Consider the following 22,577-nt stretch of genomic DNA (forward strand, 5'->3'; position numbering starts at 1 on the left):
GGTGGCATTGCAATGAAAGATGCGATTTCAAAGTTTTTAGTTTTGTAACACAGATTAATTTTTGAAAGAGTTTGCAGCTTTAATATTGTGAAAATTGTGAAAAAACAAAATCGCTAATTTTATGGCATTCTTCGCCAAAAGTTATTCCTAAAATTATACTTGTCGTATTTTGGATATTTGTGTGTATGTATTTATAAGACACATATTTGTGTACATTTATTTATTTATTATTAATTCAACTATACATACTATTTGATTAATTAAATACCTAAAATAAATTCAATTTGAATTTACGTACGTTCAAATTAAAGTCCATAAATTAGTGAAAATGCTCGCCGCAAATCAGATAATACTGATTTTGCATATATTTTTATGTTTATAACCGTAGTCCCCTTTTAGGGAGATACAATCATTCCAACGCTTTTCCAATCTTTCGATACCGCCTTTGTAAAACGATTTTTCTTTGCCTTCAAAATAGGCCTCAGTTTCGGCGATTACTTCATCACTTGAGTCAAATCTCTTACCACGGAGCATCTTTTTGAGGTCTGCGAAGAGCCAGTAGTCGCTGGGGGCCGAATCTGGAGAAGACGGTGGATGGGGAAGCAATTAGAAGCCCAATTCGTTCAATTTTGCCATCGTTTTCATTGATTTGTGACATGGTGCATTGTCTTGGTGGAACAACACTTTTTTCTTCGCCATATGAGGCCGTTTCTTTGCGATTTCGTCTTTCAAACACTCAAATAACGCTATATATAGTCGCTGTTGATGGTCTGCCGCTTCTGGAGATAGTCGATGAACACTATTCCATGCGCATCCCAAAATACAGACGCCATAATCTTGCCAATCGACTGCTGCGTCTTTGGTCGCTTTGGGCGGCTTTCACCGGCTGCATGCCACTCAGCAGACTGCCGATTTGACTCTGGAGTGAAATGGTGGATCCATGTTTCATCCTTTGTGATTTGCCGACGCAAAAACTCCGACTTATTGCGCGTAAACATGTCCAAACAGCTCTTTGAATCATCGATTCGTTGTTGTTTTTGCTCCGGTGTGAGCAAACGCGGCACCCATTTGGAAAACACCGTTTTCATACCCAAATGTTCGTGTATTATGGTGTGTACACTGCCTGCTGATATCTTTAGAATGTCAGCAATCTCCCTCACTTTCACTTTACGGTCGAACATAATGATTTTCCGTGTTTTTTCAACGTTCTCCGGAATAACAGCGTCATTTGGCCTTCCAGTAGATGGAATGTCATCGGTGTCTGTACGACCACGTTTGAATTCGGCATACCAATAACAAATGCTTTTTTTTGATGGAGCAGAGTCCGAATAATGTTTTTCAAGCCATTCCTGGCATTGAGCAGCATTTTTTTCATTAAAAAACAATGATAAATCAGCAAACGGAATTGCTTTGAATTCATTTGTTTTTTAACTCAAAAGTAGCGTCACTTAAAGCACTGTAACTTGTAAACAAATGGTCGGATTACCATATGATTTTGACAGTAAGCCTAAAAAGGTTGCCAACTTTTGAAAAAATATTGATTTAGTACTAGTGCCGCCATCTATGTGTCAGTCACACACATTATTGAACGCTCTGGTATTTGTGCAACAAAATCAGATCAAAATTCAGAATTTAAATTTTTATTCTTCACAAAGTAGCTGCTCAACTTTGAACGAATGGTAATATTGACACGAAATTGATCCAGTTACCCGTATTTTAAATTTAAAATTTCAACTAACATTTTGATGACAACATTTAGTGAAATTACGAAATCACCTTAGCCGCATATGCTTATAAGTACGTCGGTATGCCAAATTAAAATGATAGAATGTTGTTTTTTAATTATGGCATTTCTGTTGCGGCACGTTTTTACGCCAGTAGCAGTAAAAGCTTGGACTTTACTTACTGCTTACTTACAAATATATATCAATTAAAAACAAGTCTGCTTTCACATATACATACATACACATGTGCTTAAGTATGCAACACCCACTGTATTCCAGCGAGATCTCCTGCTTTCACCTCACCTTTCTGCATTACATAGAGCATACAACAATTTACGTACATATCGGGTGTTTTTTTAGCTGCATTAGAACTATCTATGGAGCATTCCATGGAAAATGGTAAATTTCGACCGCCGAACAAATTGCATTTCCGGATGATTATATTAGTGTTAATGTATTTAAAATATATCAATCTTCATTATAAACATCGACCTTTTATTTGACCTCAGTTTGAAGTATCTTTTTTTACAACAAAAACGACTCATAAAAATTTTATTTTCTTCTATCGAAATTTGGTCAAGTTTAAGCGCTTAGTTCTCATTATGTGTGGCATATAGCGTGAAACTGATAATTGGTGTTAAAAGAACAAACTTTTACGTTTTGAAACGTAATATTAAAAAAAAAAGTTTATTTATGAACAACGCAGATATGCTCTTTTAAAAAAATGGTTCGATGATGTCCCGTACGAACGCACTTAACACTGTACAGTTTTTTTTTTTTTTTTTTTTTTTATTTGAAAATTGGAAAAGTAATGAATTACAATCACAATGAATTAAAAAGCATTAGCGACTAGGCCATCAGCTTAAAACTGTACAGTTATTTTTGTGCTCATCCGAGGAACTTATTTGTTTCGATTACTTTACATTTAAAGCAAACTACTGGTGCTCTTTTTAATTGTAAAGCATTGATTTCAGTTTGCATCGCAAATAAGTTCAATATTCAGTCATTCAATTTTGTCCCGTACGAACACGGCATATAAGTTTTTCTTTTAACTAAAAAATGGAGAAAATTAGTGAAAATAATAACAACCATAGCGTGTCACGTTATAAAAAATGGAGAGACGAGAAACGAAAAAAAGGTCAAGATTTCAAAAACAACGAAAAAGAAAGAGGGAAAGGAAGAAAAGAAAAACTGAAGCCATGACCCAGGAAGAAATAAAGAAGAGGAAGAAGTACGAAAAAGAAAAAAAGAGAGTCCAAAGAGCCAAAAAGTTGATCCAAACCCAAGACAGGGAGGCTGGTTCAAATATTGTTGGTGATTGCGAATCTGAATGTTTTCCATACAAATGTAAGCAAACGTATGCTAAGGCTGTACAGAAATGTATGCGAAGTCTACCCAGTTCACCCACTAAAAAAAGGCTGTTGTAGCGAGTGTGGCAAAAAAACTTGGACTTAGTATTGATTAGGTTAGGAATAAATCTATAAATGAACCAATTAACGATGATAAAACCACCAAAATGGTGAAAGATTTTTACTTTCGTCCAGACATTGTAACGGTAAAAAACTTACATCACAAAAGCACTACCTCACCTTATATATAATATATAAAATAAGCTTTTTATATATTTAAGGAAGAGTTTCCGAACATAAAAATAGAGTTTTCTGGATTTTGTGCACTACGACCGAAAAATGTTTTGTTATTAAAAGACACGCCACCAGAACAGTGCAAATGTATGATTCACGAGATTTTATTCTAAAATTGAAGAGTTTGAAAATAAGCTACAATAGCTCATACTGGAGCAACATTCTCTGTGATACGGCCCTTGATTCAAGCTGTTGGAGAAATGTGTGCGATACATGTAAAAATGGAAGTAAAATAGTAATACCTTATGACCCAAGAAAAAATATAATTTATAAGCAATGAAAAAAGGAGACGATCAACGAGTAGAACTGAAGAAAGAAGAAATCAGTTGTGGAGAGTTACACGAAAACCTTATATCCGACTTACCATATGTCATGTATCACATAAATATAAAAAGAGTACAAGCACAAGCATTCCAAAGCGATAAAAATAATGAACATGCAAGAATACTTCAAATTGATTTTGCTATGTCTTATTCTTGCGCATATCGAAACGAGGTGCAGTCAGCTTTATGGAGCAGGGAAAGTGTTACTTTTTTACCGCTGCTTCATTTTTCATGGCACAATGTAAAACTTTTGTGATATGCTCTGATACAAAGCAAAAAGATAAAGACAGTATATTCGCCTTCGTGACATATTTGTATGATAAAAGTTTTGCAGCAGATCATGGCGAAAGAATTAAAGAAGTTATATGGAGTGATGGTCCTTCTTCTGAATTCAAAAATCGTTATATGGTCTCGTTATTGGTATATCTCTCTGAAAGATATAGCAAACAATTTGAATGGAAGTATTTTGCCACTTCCCATGGTAAGGGAGTTGTAGACGGAGTCGGTGGCAATATAAAAAGACTTGTTAATCAAAAAGCACATAGCCAAGGAAGCAATACTGTAATCCAAAACGCGAATGATTTCGCAAAAGTTGCTGCCACATTAGTTCCTTCAACATCCATTTTTTATATTTCTGCATCCGAAATAGCTGACAAAATTCGGGATGTTCGTCCCTGGGAATCGTCCAAGCCTATACCCGGAATATCCAAATTTCACGAAATATTAGCAAATGGGCGCGAAGTTACATGTAAAAGCCATGCTCAAGATGACAACAGCATCAAATTTTCCCTTTAGAAAACTTTAAAATCAAAATTTAAGAGCTGAATTTCGTACGCGTCCCGTACGAACATTTTCATTTTTACACTATAAGTCATTTAAACTAAATATGTTTTAAATGTTTTTGTTGTGTTAATAAACTCTAATACAATCACGATCAAATGTCATTTTCGTTTTCTTGTTAATATTATTAGTTTCGCTGAAATTTCACTTAATTCACTATAACTCAGAGTAGTGGTAGACTGGAGCTGTCCCGTACGAACATATAATTTTTTTTTGATTTTGAAAAGATATGCGAATATTTTAAAGCACGTTTATAGGTTTCGTTTAGAAAACTACCACACAGTATTAGTTCACTAAATACCTCGTTTTAAAAAGTTATGGTTTGTCTATAATTAAGGTTGTAAACTGTAAAAATTCGTACGATCTGTACCGTACGAACCATGGAATGCTCCCTATATCGATAAGTATGGACTGACAGCTGGGATTGGTATTTCTGTTTAATAAAGTTTGCTAAGTCGTCATGAATCGTTTAACGCCAGAACAACGCTTCCAAATTGTGGAAATTTACTTTGAGAAAAAATAAATCTGTTTGCGATGTTAATAGAGCACATTCATAGAGCGAAATCTTAGGTTCTTATTTCTTTCGAAATGTGGAAGGAGCTGCTGCTACGGAGAACGGCGAGCGCTATTGAGCTATGCTGACGGAATTTTTTTCCCGAAAATTAATGCGGAATACATCGTCCACAGTTTGCTCCAACAAGACAGCGCAACTTGCATACAGTGCGCTTAACAATCGATTTATTGCAATATTCAAGTCACCATTGACGTCATACGGCCAGATTTATTGGAAAAAGTACAATAGTTAAAACTTGGACCATGTAACTCGTACCCGTGGCGAACATATGCGGGATGTAATATTCAAAAAATAAATGCCATGAAATTACCAACCAGGATATAATAAAAAAAAAACGCATTCCAACAATAATTCATTTTGTATTATTGTTTTAAGTTCTCAAGCTTTTGAAAAAACACCCGATAGTTCCATAACAAAACGGACTAAGAAAAGTTCCGTAAATTGATGATATGTATTTTATATGTTTTCGAAAAATTCAAAAATGGTATAAATTTTGTAACCCCCTTATGATGTTTCATTCTAAATCTGAGAAAAATCTCGAAGAATGGAGATGAGCAAACGTATAATTACGCAGCAAGAAATCCGCCATGCGATTCTTTACACGGCGTCAACTTAAGCCTGCGGAAACTTTCAGTGCATTCGAAATTGTCTATAAAGCAACGCCAGCATCCTTTAACTCTTTCCGGGGCGCTGGTATAAAATTTATGCCACTTATTTAAATGTTTTTCCTGCATTTTATGCGCATTGGTATAATTCTTTTACCTCTTATACAGGCAAATTTAAGCTTATATTTTCTAAAAAAAAATATAACAAGTGTTTGAAAGAGATAAATATATATGTTTTTTACGCGCAAAATGAGTAGAATATTGAAGTATTAAAGTGTTACTCAGTATTTATCATATTTTGTAAATAAAAGCATGTGCAGCATCGGTTTCCTACAATTTTAATAAAATAAAGTGTTTATGAATTAATTACTCAGCCAGTGGAATAAAAATAACCAAAAGACTTAGTGTGGAAAGTGTTTAAAGTTCCTGGTACAAAAAGTATACCACCACGCGGTATATACGTATGTAAATGACAATGGCTAAAAAACTTAAGCAGGGTGATATATGCAAAATATTGGAAGCTTTCGATGATGAAATTGTTTTAGCAGAGATTCCTTCGGACACCGATTCAATTGTTGATGAAGTTGAAGTATTCGATGAAGAAAACTTGCCAGAACTCTTTGATGCCATCGTTGAAGATGACAATGAGGATGTGGGAATTGTTGAGAGGGAAGAACTAGGGCTTAGCAGAGCCCATAATTCACGAGAAGTTTATGACAGCGAGGATGAAGTTCCTCTAGCTGAATTAAGAAGAAACCGTGAACTGCTTGAGCCACCCAAGTGGAGTAAGCAAAATTCTATGGAACCGTTAGTAGTATTTGCTGGCGAAATGCAGGGGCCTACTGATGTTATCGAAAGCATGCCATCACACGAGAATTTTTCAATTTTCACTTCAATTGTAACTACAGCTGTGGTTGAGCATATAGTATTCCAAAGTAATTTGTATGCCCAGCAATCTGGTAAGTCATACATTCCAACAAGTGTGTCAGAAATATATGCATTTATTGGAATCAACTTTTTGATGGGATGCTTTATCAGACCAGTTATCGAGATTACTCGCCCAGAACTGAACGATAGCTATATATCCAAAATAATGCCCGTGAAAAGATTTGACTGGATTTTTCTTCTTTAATGCCAAAAGGATCACCATCATTCAACAAACTCTACAAAGTTCAAACATATTATATTTGGATATTCTGCAAGAACGCTTCGAACTGTGCTTCAATCCTGGCGAGTACCTTGCGGTAGACGAATAAATGATAAGATTCAAAGGTAATTTTTAAGATACGTTGATATTTGTATTCTACAGAAACTGTTTTAATAGGACGATCAACTTTGATCCAGTATATGCCGAAGAAGCCAATAAAAAGAGGGTTCGAAACTTGGATGTTGTGTGACAGCACCGCTTATGTCCATCGGTTCGAGATATATTATATACGGGTAAAAAAGGAGATCTAGTCGAAAAAAAAACTTGGAGAAGGGGTCGTTCTCGGCTTAACTACTGATTTTGGGGGGAAACACCATAAAGTGTTTTTCGATAATTTTTCCACTTCCTTCAACTTGATTCTTGAACTGAAAAAAACAGTTGATAAATGGATGCGGAACAGGGCGAACCAATCGAAAATTTCTTCCTACCGATATTAGACCTGGTAAGCAGTTAAAACGGGGCGACTATGATTGGCAAATTAGTGATTCTGGTATACTCTTTATGAAGTGGATTGACAAAAGTAAGGTTACAGCTTTATCTAACTTTCATGATCCGAGTAAATTTGTAAAGGTACAACAACGCCAAAGCGATGGTTCTGTCAAAGAAATCGAAAAGCCTCAAATAATACACGACTATAATATGCACATGAATAACGTTGACAAGTTAGATCAGCTAAAGAAGTACTACGAGCTGCACAGAAAAAGCCGCAAGTGATGGCACCGAATATTTTTTCACTTTCTTGATATTGCAGTCGTGAATTCTTTTATTATTTGTAAAAGTATAGGGTACCACTTACCACTTAAGGACTTCAAACTTAATTTGATTTCAATACTATGCAGTTCAGCCTCACCAAAAATAAAAAGCATGCTAGAGTCCGCATAAAGAAACACAAACCGTATATAGATCCAAGCCTACGATCCTCGTCATCTCACCAATCAGTCAGAACAACCTTACGTAGATGTGCGTACTGCAGCACGACAAGCCACCAAAGAAGGACACAGTGGATGTGCCACTTTGCCTCAGCAAAGCAAAAATTTGTTTCAATGAGTTTCATAAATAATCCTCGCACTCTATGCGCGATGGTATAAAAATCGTACCACATCCTTGTACAAAATCCTGCAAGGATAAACATTTTTTTTGATGACTATGAATAAGTTCGTGCGGTTTTTTTTCGAAATTTGAAACTTTATTGACGTAAAATGGTTACAAATTTAATATTCAAAATATTGTCCATCGCTTACTACTACTTTTTCCCATCTTTCTGGCAATTCACGGATTCCCTTTGTGAAAAATTCGGTCGGTTTTGCCGCAATCCACGAATCGATCCATTTTTTGACTTCATCGTAATTACGGAAGTGCTGGTCAGCCAGGCCATGTTGCATCGATCGGAAGAGATAGTAATCGGATGGCGCAAGGTCTGGACTATACGGCGGGTGGGGTAGGACATCCCATTTGAGCGTTTCTAAGTATGTTTTGACCACTTGTGCAACATGTGGCCGAGCATTGTCATGTTGCAAAATAACTTTGTCGTGTCTATCGGCGTATTGCGGCCGTTTTTCTCGCAGTGCTCGGCTCAAACGCATCAATTGTCGTCGGTAGACATCCCCCGTAATCGTTTCATTCGGTTTCAGTAGCTCATAATACACAACACCCAGCTGGTCCCACCAGATACACAGCATAACCTTCAGGCCATGAATATTCTGCGCCGACGTCGATGTTGAAGCATGGCCAGGGTATCCATACGTTGCCCGACGTTTTGGATTGTCGTAATGGACCCACTTTTCATCGCCAGTCACAATTCGATGCAAAAAACCCTTTCTTTTGTGCCGTTGAAGCAGTTGTTCGCATGCCATAAAACGGCGTTCAACGTCTCTTGGCTTCAATTCATACGGCACCCAATGGCCTACCTTTCGGATCATTCCCATGGCTTTTAAACGTTTGGAAATGGTTGATTGATCAACTCCCAAAGTTTTTGCAACCTCTTCTTGCGTTTGAGCCGGATCTTGATCGAGCAATTCCTCCAATTCGGTATCCATGAACTTTGGCGGCGCACCCTCGCGTTCTTCGTCTTCCAATCCAAAATCACCACTTTTAAAGCGTGCAAACCACTTCTGGCACGTTCGCTCAGATAGAGCATGCTCACCATAAACTTCCACCAAGATACGATGACTTTCGGCTGCTTTTTTCTTCATATTAAAATAATGAAGAAGAATTCCCCGCAAAAACACATTATTTGGCACGAAATTCGACATTTTCAAGTGTGGTAAAAATATTGTTGTTTACGCTTCAAATAAAAAACTTATACTGACGTTTGTGCCTTACGACAGTAGCTCTCCAATGAATGTTTGGAAATGTGGATCGATGGAATAATAATCAAGTTACGCCATCTGTTGTAAAACCGCACGAACTTATTCATAGTCCTATTACATTTTCTTCATTAAATGTCTCGAATAAATGAAATAAAAAAATCTTTGTGTTTAATTTTTAGCGATTTTTTTTCAGTGTGCCGGAAAGAGTTAAAACGATTTGTAACAGGTATCATAAATTCTGGGCTATACATTTTTCCGTGGAGTACAATCCTCGAGGAGGACGGCCAAATCTTCATACGACTGGATAAATGTTCGCCTGGTGAAGGCAAAAACTGCCCATGATTTACAAAAGACACAAGCAATGATAGTTCATAAATTTGGCTTGAATGCAGTGATAGTATCGCAGAAGCAGTACAGAGACAATCCATGCGGCTAATGTACTTGTAGAACTTGAGAAGCTACAAAAGCGTACTTTTGAGGACTGTTTTCAACAATGGATCCATAGATTAAATAAATGTATTGAAAATAATGGTGATTGCGTGGAAAGATAAACATTAATAAAGATTACAAAATTCAAATGAAAAATATTTTTGTATGTTTCTTTTTATGACAATTACCGAACTTTGGTTTGTGCCCTAGTATATACGAGTACGAGTAGGTAATGTGAATAATTATCTTCACGTAAAATGGTCAAATATACACGAAGCAAATAACACGTGTTTGGATTAATGGAACTCGCTAATAGCGTACAAAAATGTTTTAGCAATGCGAAAATTTATTATTAGTATTATTTTAGACTACCCCGACCGCAATAAAGGAAGGATACTGCATATACATACATTAATTTGTCGACATTTAATAAAAATAAATTTATATGTGTACCAGTATATTGAAAAAGCACAAATCAATGAACTTAGATAAGCACAAATAGAGCTATTACGAAACTAAATGCTTTCCAAAGAAGAGGATACCCTAATGTGTGCCAGTCTCCCTTATGAAGATTAAAGCAATAAACACCGTAACGTATCCAAATAAGCGCTATATGCAAAGATATTTATATGTAAGTATGTTTACATAAATATGTATTTGCTCATATGCATACACATAAATTTTTATGTTCTTATACTCACAAAATATGTGAATTTGCGAGCCAATGACCGACACAAAGGTTATTAAAGGCATAAGTCGCAGTTGGCAGAAATTTGATGGCTGCCTCATTCTTCTCACTTCCCTTCGGTGCGGTGTATGAAGACGATACCGACGTCAATGCCTCACTTTTCATTTTACGTTCTGGGCCCCGTTGATAAAGCTGACTGTGCTCCATTCAGACTTTCTTCATGCCTTATTTTTCCATCGTTTTCATGCGGTTTTTCACTGAGTCTCAGCTGGACCGACCAAACCCTAATTTTAGTCATTATGTTTGAATGCATGTGCGAATTTATATTCCATATGTCTTTCTTCCAATTGTTATGCCATGATGAAAATATGTATTTTATGAAGACACGCGTATAGTGATTTTATGACTAAAATTATCTAGTTTTGATTATTGTCTGAAAGAAAAAACAACAATAATACAAACATGTTACTGAGTGGGAAAACTTTAAAAGTTCTTACAACACAAAAATAGATATATTTTATTAATTATTATTAATTATTGATCAGTGTAGCTGTCATTTTTAAAAATCTTGCCAAACCTAGTGCAGTTAATTTAAAAATTTCCTGTTCTGGAGGTTAATAGACAATTTTTTTATATTATTCACCAATCTCTTGACACCGGCTGACACCGGACAACGAAATAAAATACTTCGGAAATTGCCGGTTGTAAGGGAATTTCCAACATATCAATATAGCTGTTGGCATGGCAATACAGAGCATTTATCATATACGCGGCCGACGTAGTCGAATGGGTTAGTGCGTGACTACCATTCGGAAGCGCGCAGATTCAAAGCTCTGTGCGTGAAACACTAAGCTTTTCTAATAGCGGTCGCTCTTCGTTAGAGAATGTCAAAATCTCCTAGTGCATTTCTGCCATGGAAAAGCTCCTCATGAAAAATCTGTCGTTCGGAGTCGACTTAAGATGCACACCACAAATAGCAGGAGGAGCTCTGCCAAACACCCAATGAAGTGTGTAAGCGCCAATTAGTTCATTTGTTCAAATCTTTCGCCATTCTCTTTTGTTGTTTGAGGCAAACCTTTGAAGAACGATTTGTATATCTTGATACCAAATCTGTCTCAGCCGTGCTTCAACTGATCTACATTTAGATCTCTCATGACGCCAATTTCGCTGAGCATATAGGCCCGTACACAAAAGTCGAGAAGATTAAGATCTGACGACGCTGCAGGCCATTCTTTATTTTTCTGAAATCAGAAAAATTTTGATTACAACAGCATGAGTGCGTCTTGCCTTACGAGATGGAATAGAATTTTGTTGTAAATCGCCATACAACTCTTGGGTAATAAAAGACCTTCCAAAACGTTTTGAATGAAGTAATTTGTAGCAATCTTTACCCATTGATCAGGGAGCGGCAACTTGCTCTTAATTCATATTATTATGCAGTTCAGAAGATTTGAAACCACACCAATTATGTTTTTACTGTTGGGAGAATTCATAATATTGGTTGGTTGGTTGGTTTAAGGGTGATCCCGCATCGGAGTGCCACATAGACCACAAGTTGGGTCCGTTGTGTTGCCCTAGAGCTCATTATGTTATATGATTTCCCCACCTAACCGAGATTTTTATTGTAGATTTTGGTCAAAGATATTAATTCGTTTCGAGAATTTGATGAGAAATTCGATTTTCAGGTTCGAGAGTACTGAAAGATTGTCAATTGTTGGAGAGCCTAGAAGAGCGAGTCGACTTCTGGCTAGTCCGGGACAACTGCACAGCAAATGCCTGCTCGATACTTCCTCCTCTTCGTCCTCGCAGTATCTGCACAGGTCGTTTTGAGGAACCCCGAGCCGACGTGCGTGAGTGTCCAAAAGGCAGTGGCCGGCGATAAGAGATATTATATGCCTTAGTTCGTGTTTCGAAAGACTTATAAGGGTTTTTGTCTGTTTCAGATTCTAGGATGACCAGATTTGTCTGGTCGTAACGCAAGTAGTTTCCACTCGCCACCTCCGATCAGCAATGCTGTGAAATTCTCGATCAATGAGCAATTTACATGTTGAGAGCGGAATGTGGATTGTGGGTAAGTTACTAACATTTGATTGCGCAGCTCCAGCTCTGGCGAGCTCATCAGCTTTGCAGTTACCTTCGAATCCACTGTGACCCGGTATCCAGATAACTTGGACAGAGTTCTGAACACTTATCTCGTTAAGAGATAAGAGGCAGGATCGAACCACATCTGAGTGGGTATAAGAGGAGCTGAGTGCTCGAACGGCCGCTTGACTGTCGGTGAAAAAGCGGATATCCTCTAGTGATATTCTATTTTCTAAGCGAGTTTTGGAAAAGATTCCAAATCCCACTTTGCCGTCTTGTTTTGAGCCATCTGTATATGTAATCAGAGGGCCATCGATTTCGGTTAGATTTATCTTCCATTCTTCCCTAGTTGGGAGTGAACAGGAGAATAGCAAGGTCCTATAAATTCTTTAAATATATTTTTACTCTTGAAAGCTTACGATTTATAACAATACGATTAATACAATTAACGACCCCCTTGTGAATTCCCCAATATTAAGCGAACAAATAGGAGTCTTTGTCAAAGTTCCACAAATTTCTTTTCAGATTTATACGAAAAATATTGAGTTACTATATTCTGGTAGATACACCACTTGCCTGGGAGCGCCGTCAGTGATTTCTGAAAATATACCGACCTCCTCAAAAGGAAGGATGCTTGCTTGATATGCTTTTCGGTATATGAACTGTTGAACAACACAGCACTAGCTTTAGAACCCTTGCTAAATAGACAAACCGATCGGCACCTACTACTTTTCGTCGACAAGGCAGCTGCATATGCATCTGTCATGTCTTACGGAGGTGTAAAATGATTCTGAGCTCTTCCAGACTATTAGTTCTATCAACACAGGAAGGATCTCTTCGAGCTATTTAATATCAATATAATTTTTCTTCAATTTGATGTTAAAGAGCGTGAAACTTGCTAACAATTTCAACTGCAGTCTCAACATACAGATTACAAGGGTAATCCAGCTGGTTCAGGAAGGCGTTATTGTTTTTGTTCAAATAATGAAGGCATACCTTGAATTAGGATGTAGAAAAGTATTTGCTGACAAAATATAAAAATCTCTCACATGCCACTGTTGACAGTTAAATACATGAAGTGTGAATAAATTTTACTACTTCGAACTAACAGAACCCACATCAAGAATGTCGAGCGGAGAGGCTTTGCCAAAGCGAGTTAGCAACCGATCTTAGACCACACTCTCCCAAGTTGCCGGGGACGAGTCAAATTAAGACGAGAGGGCAGTAGGAGCATTCGAAGAAAAGTTCTATTAAAAATTTCTGGCTTGTTTGAGAAGTGAAGTATTCGTATTTGTTGGTAGAAAACGACAGCAAGGGCAGCCGTGAGTATAATGGAAGCACCAAATCAAAAAGAACTACACTTCGCATGAATAACTGGAACAACTTTATAAATAAGATAGGCATCAGATGAAGTTTTTCGGTCTCAATTTAAACAGAGAAGCTGCTGCAGAGGAGCAAGGAGAATAAAACGTACTTGCGTTAAATCAACACTTCCAGCTATAACTTCGTGTACACCGCTACTCGTTTCTTTAAGTCAAAAAAATAATTGTGGAAATGGGTTTCCTTTCATTGGAATAAAAATATATTTGAGGTGTTTTTCTTAAGTTTGCGTCTGCTATGTGCTGGAAGATGTGTGAAGAAATTTCTCTGTACCAAACACGCACAAGCCGTAAGTACCGAATTTGGTTTGGTGCAGACTGAAGCTGTACTTGATGAAAATGTGCCCTTGTTTCCTTTTCACTACTCGTGCTATAGCCGGAAAATCATTTATAGTTATGTTTTCTCGATGAAATGCGTTCGTATAAAAGCTAAAACAATTCGCACAGTACTATCTAAAAATATTGACGAATCTTCAGTATCCCCCGCTATGACTGCCAGAGCCGAATGGCTTGCGCGTGACTACTATTTGGTTGGTCCCGAGCTTGAGATCTGCTGTGAGTATGAAACACGAAAAGATATACAAATCGTTTTGAAAATATTGGTCGCCGATCGGGCGACATTTCAAAGTACATTTCTGCCATTAAAAATGCTTCATGTAAAAACCATCCCAAAATGGAGGAGAGGCTCATTAAAACATCTAACAAAGGGTGTACGCGTCCAATATACATACGTGCATACGAGGTGTGTTAAAAAAATGAGCGAATTTCCAAATTTCGCGGGCTACGTAAATTGGACTTTGGTTTATTATTATTTTTTATGTTGGTACATTCATCTCGAAGATATTTTCCTGGTTTTAGCAATATAGAAGGTTAAGTTTGTTTGTGATAGGCATAAATAAGACAAGTGTTTTGCGTGTTCGGCGATTTTCTGCTGTCGACTATTGGCTCTCCTGGACTCTTCCATTGGGACGATTGGGCTTTGGTTTCGTTGTCATAATCATACGATTATAGCCATAATTCGTCACCAGTTATGATCCTTTTAAAGCCATCGTTGACTACATTCAACAATTCCTGAGCGATGCTCAGGCGACGTTGTTTTTGGTAAAAAATCCAGCAATTTTGGAAGGAACTTCGCTGCCACACGCTTCATGCCCAAAATTTCCGAAAAGATTGCATGGCATGAGTCAACCGATATGCCGACATCCTTAGCAACTTCTCTAATTGTGATTCGACGATTCTCCATAACAATTTTCTTCACTTCCACAACATTTTCATCGGCTGTTGATTTGTTGGGGCGTCCAGAGTGAGCGTCGTCATTTACGTCTTCTCGACCTTCTGTGAAAAGCTTTTAGCACTTGTAAACACTTTTTTGACTCAGAGCACTCTCACCATATGCCACTGTCAACATTTAAAGTGTTTTTGAGCACTTAATTCCCGTTACACAAAATTTGATGCAACTCTTTGATTAATTTTTTTCGATCACTTGTCTTATTTAGGCCTCTCACAAACAAACTAAGCACTGCACACTAATAACTTTTTTTATGAAATTATGATTCATTTTCCCACCAAAAACCATAAAGTCCAAGTCTCCAATTTTGTGGAAATTCAAAAAAAGTCAACATATTTTCACAAAAATTTCACAATCTTTAATCGGAATTTTTATCAAAATTATTGTTCTGCCATATATGCAAGTTTTAAGAGGCACAAAAATCGCCGTGATTTTTGAAATTTTTTTTTGCCGTAAATTTGTATTATACAAATTGTGTATGACCAAAAGATTAGGCACGTATTTTTTTATGTAATATCTACCCTTGCTCATAAAATTTTGAAAATTATCTTTGAATTCCCATGGAAAAATGTACTTCTCAATAAACTAGGTAAAAAATATTTAGATATCGATATTATTTAATCTTCTCTTTTAAAGTCCTTTCACAAATGCCCAAAAAATAAAACCCCTGGCTTTATTTAAAAAATAATGTTTAACTATTTTTTATACTTATAGATAGGTTTCCATAAAGCCATAATAAAATTAGGGATAGCTTCCAGAAGAACAAAGAAAATATAATATATTACTCATATATACTTATATTGTATGTATATATAAGAATGCATGTAAATATATACATATATCCAGCCACTGTACAATGCAAGGCAGCATGAAAATGCTGTAGGAAATTCGCACAAAATAGTAGTGTTGTGCAAAGTAAACTAGATTATTTGGTTCGTAATTTGTGCGAAGAGAACATATCCTTGTGCGATGAGCCGAGCAGTTTATAAGGTGTGATGGATCACTTCAATTACTAGGGCAATGCTAACGAGTATATTGGCTAAGGGCAATGAGTATATACGGGTTTTTAATTAATGGTTTTAATTCTAATGAAATATAAATTTAGTAAATAGTAAATTTTTCACGTACATCTCTAAATATCTTTGGTCTCTTTCCTTCCTAGAACTAGTCGTTCATCTTCAAGCGGGAAAATATTGGTTAAATATTGACGTTATCAACACCTTTGTCAAGCGCTAAAAAGCCAAGTTGTTTGCTAAAGAGCCATATGCAAAAATTATGAATAAATATCTGTCGTGTAAAGTGGCAGTACGGGTAAAATTTAAAAGTTTTTTCACAGATTTTTCGTTTTTTCAGTGGTCTCTTGCTCTAGATTTCAAACAAATAACTAAAAATTCAATGCAAAACCATTTCTAGCTTGGAGTGTTATGTATACATATGTGTTTCAAAATAAATGTTCTGCGTTACCATCTAGACTTATTCACAGAACATTATATTTTATGGCGAAATACACCCGGAAGTGTGCCATTGTCCTGGGACGAGTGATCGCTGGTAGAATTTGTTTTTATGATTTTCATTTCGGTTTGGCTACATCGATGCCGTAAATCTGTTAATATATATATAAAAAAGTTGTCGTGCTCTGGATATTACACCGTTTTATGACTGTTAACTCTTTTTTTTTTAATTTAAAGGCAGCACATGTATACTTGCTTGTGTGTGTAAGCAATAAGCCGATATTCAAAATGATGTATATGCAAATCTTATATTTTGAGTTGAACGTGGTCGGGTTCCGAACTATGAATCGTTCCTTACGCTTCTAATGTTTAAAATTCAAAATTCTAAATTCTAAGTTGCTTTTGTCGTGGTGGCTTTGAGCGTATGTATGGGTTAAGGGGTTGCATGGGTTTCGTTGGTTCAAAAAATCGATTTATTTTATTTTTTTCTTATTAATTTCTTCAACTTCTCAGGAATATTATCCAAAATTTTCAAGTCGATCGGAGATACAGCCTTTGGAATGAGTGCGCTCCAGGCCACTTTTATTGTTACTCAAAACTTTAAACGCGTTTTTCTCGGAACCGTGTTTTCAAAGTCGGTAGTCAAATGTTCTCAAAACTACTCAACCGATTTTAATGAAATTTTACACAGGTGTTCGAAATACAATTTATTCGTGCTTGAACGAAGCATTTTGTTTTCTTTGAATTACAACTATTTAAAAAAAAACAAAATGTCAAGCAAATTTGACCGAAATTTTAATTTTTTTGTAAAAATGTCTGCCACAATTCCAATTTTTACTTTTTTTTTTCTTTCCTTCATTTATTTTTGTTTTTTCATTTTTGATGAGCCTGTGAGGAGTTATGCTGACAACGCGGACGCACCTTTTTTCGAGGGGTCCCGAAAGTGACGTCGCAATGGAGGAGTTTTAATTCTTTTTTTTTTTTTAAAATTTCAGAAATTATTCTTGAAATATGTATCTATAAGAAAGAAAAAAGTTTGAATTAAATAAATAATTTTTTACATAAAAAAAAAATATTGAAAATAGGCCTTTTTTTACCCGACGAAACCCATGGAACCCCTTAAGGAGCAAGTGTACGTAAATCAATTAACTAAAAATATGTTATCTCTGAAGTCAACTAAATAAGATGCCCCATTACTTTTCGTATGAAGACAGTATTATTTGATCTGTATCTATTAATTTAAAATTCGATTAATACAAATTTCAAAGTATTTTCAATAAGATTTTTATTTTGTTTTATATTATTTTTATGTTATTTTGTTATATTTCTTAAAATTTCCTTAATTTTTCATTTTATTTTATTTAATCTTATTATATTTTACTTATTTTTTTTTAGCCCTTATTTTATTTAATTTTACTTTATTATACAATACAATATATTTTTTTCTTATTAAAGTTTTTATTTTTTACTTGTGTTTTTATTTTATTTTACTGTATTTTATTTTAATTTAGTTTAAATTATTTAATTCATTATATTTAATTGCATAATCTTAATTTTTATTTTTATTTTTTATTTTTTGTTTTTTTTTATTTTATTTTATTTTATTTAATCTTATTATATTTTATTTATTTTTTTAGCCTTTATTTTATTTCATTTTACTTTATTATATTTTTTTTTCTTATTTAATTTTTTATTTTTTACTTGTATTTTTATTTTATTTTACTGTATTTTATTTAAATTTCGTTTAAATTATTTATTGTATTGTATAATTTTTATTTTAATTTTTTATTTTTATTTTATTTATATTTTTTATTGTTTATTTATTTTACTTGCATTTTGCTTTGTATTATTTTATTTTAGCTTATATTATTTGACTTAATTCATTATATTTAATTGTATAACCTTAATTTTTATTTTTTTTGTTTTATTTTATTTTACTTTATTTTAATTTATTTTATTGTATTTCATTTTATTTTGTTTTATTTATTTTTTTATTATTATTTCTTTTTGAACTTAATCCATCTCGGCTACTGCCGGATATTACACATCTCGTATACAATTTTCATGGGATTGTGCTCTGGTGGAGCGTAGGCCAAGTTCTACGCAAATGCGATTGCTATTGCTTAAATATTTAAAAATATACGAACTATTGCACAAGAAGTTTTGGCAGTCATACTTCTTCAAATTTTTGGTTAGGTGCTTAGACACTAATCCAGTGGACGATATAATCATTGGAACTATATTCACTTCCCTCGCTTTGTACATCCGTTTTAGTTTTATGGCCAAAGCTTCATACTTTTATATTTTGGTGGAGTATGTGCTTTGGATGTTGCGATTAAGAGGCACCGCTATATCAATTACCTCGATTGTTTTATTTGCCTTGTCGAACAAGATGATGTCAGGTTTGTTTTCAGCTGCTGTTTAATCTGTGGATATAAATCTGCCCCAGTACAGTTTAAAATTTGCACTCTCCAATATTGCCTTTTGTTCATATCTAAAATACAACACTTCTTCTTGTAAGAGACCGTGTTTTATCGCAAGTTGTTGGTGGAAGATCTTCGCTATATTGTTATGTCTCATAACATATTCACGGGCGGAAAGTACGCTACATCCAGCAATTACATGGACAATTGTTTCACCATAAATGCCGCACCTTCTGCACCGGAAATTTCTTGTTAGAATAAATCGGTCCTGCTAGCGATTGCGAAACCTTCAGTTTCAGAAAATAATTTTCCTCTTTTCAACCATAAATTGGATGATTGTGCGTCTATCCATTCCATTTCAAGATCATGGGGATGAATGCCGTGTATTGTTTTTGCCTTCCATGCTGCGATCATTTTTGTTGGGGATTTAACCCCACTCAGGTACTGGGAAGTCATGCTCCATCAAAACTATCTAGCCTCTATCTGCCAAAGCGAAACTTAAATAGATGAGACTCGCTGCTAAGAAAATATGTACGTAATTTCGACGTTTGCGAAAAATGTAGACGCGCTATATAAATGATGCCTCTTCCCCCAACGTTTATATTTTATTTTATTTTATTTAATTTATTTTATTTTTTTTTATTTTATTTTATTTTATTTTATTTTATTTTGTTTTATTTTTTTTTAATTTTATTTTGTTTTACTTTATTTTATTTTATTTTATTTGATTTATTTAATTTTATTTATTTTATTGTATTTTATTTTACATTATTTGCTTTAATTCATTAATTTAAATTGTATAATCTTAAGTTTCTTTTCTCTTAATCTTCTCTTAATTTTTTATTTTTATTTTATTTCATTACATTTTATTTTATTTTGTTTTTATTCTATACTTAATTTTTTATTTTTTAGTGTTTATTTTGCTTTATTCTATCTGAATTCTTTTATTTTTATTTTTTTTATTGCTTATTTATTTTATTGAATTTTTATGTTTTTATTTAATTTTATTCTGTCGTAATGTATTTAATTTAATTTTATTTCGTTTTAATTGGCGTTCTAAATATTTAGTATGTAATCATTTGGAAAAAACTGCATTTACTTCCTGCAAGGTGGTTCAATTCACTTTTCTTTGATATTGAAAGAACAGCAGTTCCTGGGTATTCCTTGTTCATGGTGAACGATAAATATTTAATTTATTTTGGCACTTCTGACGAATTTTTTTTGACATAGAAAATTTCATTAGCGAAGCTTAATAGTACAATCAGTACAATCACGTGTATTCAATTATTTAAGTCACTTCACACTTGGAATTAAACTCGTATATCCGCTTGATTTGTAATATTTCCCAAAGCATTTCTCACATAAATCTCACTTGCTACTCTGTGCATCTGCCACTTTTCATTTTTCACTTTTGTTTCTTTATTTTCATTCGACCATTTTAAGCCGTTTCACTTCATTGTTATTCATAACCTTTTTTTTCCAAATATATAAAAAAATACCACACATAACCGCTTTTTTGCTTGTATATCCGGCATCAAGAGGAAGACATGCTTGGGTATAACCATCTGGGCGGATGAGGTGTTTTCTGATGTTTTGTATACGACGTGTATGTTCTGAGTGGCTTCCGCCTTTTGACAGTTAACTTTTTATGACCGACAACGGCCCTTCATACATATATGTACATGTAGAAGGGAACTTTCTATACGTGCCGAAGTATTATCCGCGTTTACTCGCACGAACATCTTCAGAAACAGGAACAAACTGTTGGCACAAAACCACATCTGTATACAGCATCCCTGAGTCTAGTTAAGTCAAACCAAACTTACCACAGTGTTGACTAAGTGGTGGCCGGACAAATTCAACTTGTTTTTATCACTCGTTTGCGAACGTCATTGAGTGAGTATTGTTGAGTGCTTTAAGGGTTGGATGGCGAGCGAACACTCGACAGACGCCTGTTATACAATAGTACTGAAAAACAATTCGGACTGAAAAGAGCAACGGAGTGTACATACAAACATATGTGTGCTCCAAGTTATTTAAATAGATGCTGTTATTCTACGTTGCGTGCTTCTTTGCGTCCTTTTTTGCGTAAATGTCTTTATTCTATAAATTTTTTCACACGCTATACCTATGCGATTTTTGGTTTATTTTAAGGGTACATGTGCTTGGATGGTTTTGAATAGTTTTCCTAATAAAATAAATAAAAATTTTATTATTTTTAGGCTTGTGTTATAATTATTATATATTGAATTGAATTTGAAAAGGTCGAGCCAGGGAGCACCAGGAGATTTGGTGGCTCCTAAAACACTCAGGCTAAAGAGCCCATTGTATTTAAAGCTCTGGAAAGGGGGTAGATAGTCAAGGAGGGAAGGAGAAAAGTATCAGAAAAAGAGATAGGTAAGAATAGAGACAGAGATAGAGATAGAGATAGTTAGTCTTGTGAGAATTTTCCAGATTCTTTGGCAAATCTGTAAATATCCTCCAGTTTTAGAGAACGAATATTACTTATTCTCACGACATCGGAACCCAAAACTCGTAGCCGTGCTCTAGCAAAGGCAAGACACTCACAGAGAAAGTGCTCAGTGCTATCCGCCTCCTCCAAGCATGACAGGTACACTGGGTCCTCAATGATTCCAGTGGTGGTCATATGCTGACCCGATGGGTTGTATCCTGCAATGATACCGACCATCAACCGAACGTCTTTTTTTCCAAGTTTAAGTTGAAAGTTTGACAGTTTTCTGTTCGGACTTGTCACAAAACACTTTGCAGTTCTGCAGCGTTCTAGACCGGACCATCGCTCTTTATGTAGATTGCCTACATAATCGTTAATCCAGTTCTTGATTCCTGGGGAACTGATTCCGATTATTGACTCTGGCCCCTGTGGAGGCACCGCTAATCCACGGTTGGCCAATTCGTCGGCAATTTCGTTTCCTTGAACACCGGAGTGTCCCGGGACCCATATAAGTACAAGCCTGTTTTGTCTTGCGACAGAATTAAGCTTCTTCTTACATTCTTGAACAATCTTTGAGGTTTGCTTCGCGTTCTCCAGGGCCTTCAATGCAGCCTGACCGTCACTGAAGACTCCAATCTGTTTCTCGCTCCATCTCCTCTCGATTATCCATTCGGCTACTTTTAGGTTGGCAAAAACTTCTGTTTCTAAAACAGTTGCCATTCCCCCCATAGCATAGTGATACTTATTACTATCGTTTAAGTACCATCCGGCTCAAGACCCTATTTCAGTCTTGGACCCATCGGTAAAGAAAATATCCGTCAAACCTCCCTGCATGCATTCTGGATTGCTCCATTGCTCAATGGAAATCTGACATCAAATTTCCTTCCGAATGAAACTGTGGGTATCAGGTCATCTTTAGGTGCCAAAAACAGTGGATACTGCTCCGACAGCAACTTAAAGATTTCTCTGTGTCCCGAAGTTCCATCTTCATGCCAGAAACCATATTTATGGAGTCTACACATTGCTTTTATTGCTTCCTGTTGTATCTTAAGATCCAGGGGGAGCAAATCAAGCATAGCATTTAGGGCATCACCATCATGGCACCCGTGATGCATAAACATACACTTCTTTGCAGCCTGTATAGTTCCCGGATTGTGGAC

General features: G+C 35.4%; 1 protein-coding gene across 1 annotated transcript in view; it reads right to left on the minus strand.

The window, feature by feature from the left end:
* Positions 1 to 20,707, minus strand: part of LOC128858623 (uncharacterized) — a 59,223-nt gene extending 38,516 nt beyond the window's left edge. The window contains 2 exon segments of the mRNA XM_054095042.1: positions 10,356 to 10,775; positions 20,065 to 20,707. Of these exon segments, the coding sequence (XP_053951017.1) occupies positions 10,356 to 10,443 (88 nt within the window). The 5' untranslated portion in view covers positions 10,444 to 10,775; positions 20,065 to 20,707.
* Between the last annotated feature and the right edge of the window lie 1,870 nt (positions 20,708 to 22,577).

This window comes from Anastrepha ludens, chromosome 3 (genome assembly GCF_028408465.1).
Source record: "Anastrepha ludens isolate Willacy chromosome 3, idAnaLude1.1, whole genome shotgun sequence".
NCBI classification, from domain to species: domain Eukaryota; kingdom Metazoa; phylum Arthropoda; class Insecta; order Diptera; family Tephritidae; genus Anastrepha; species Anastrepha ludens.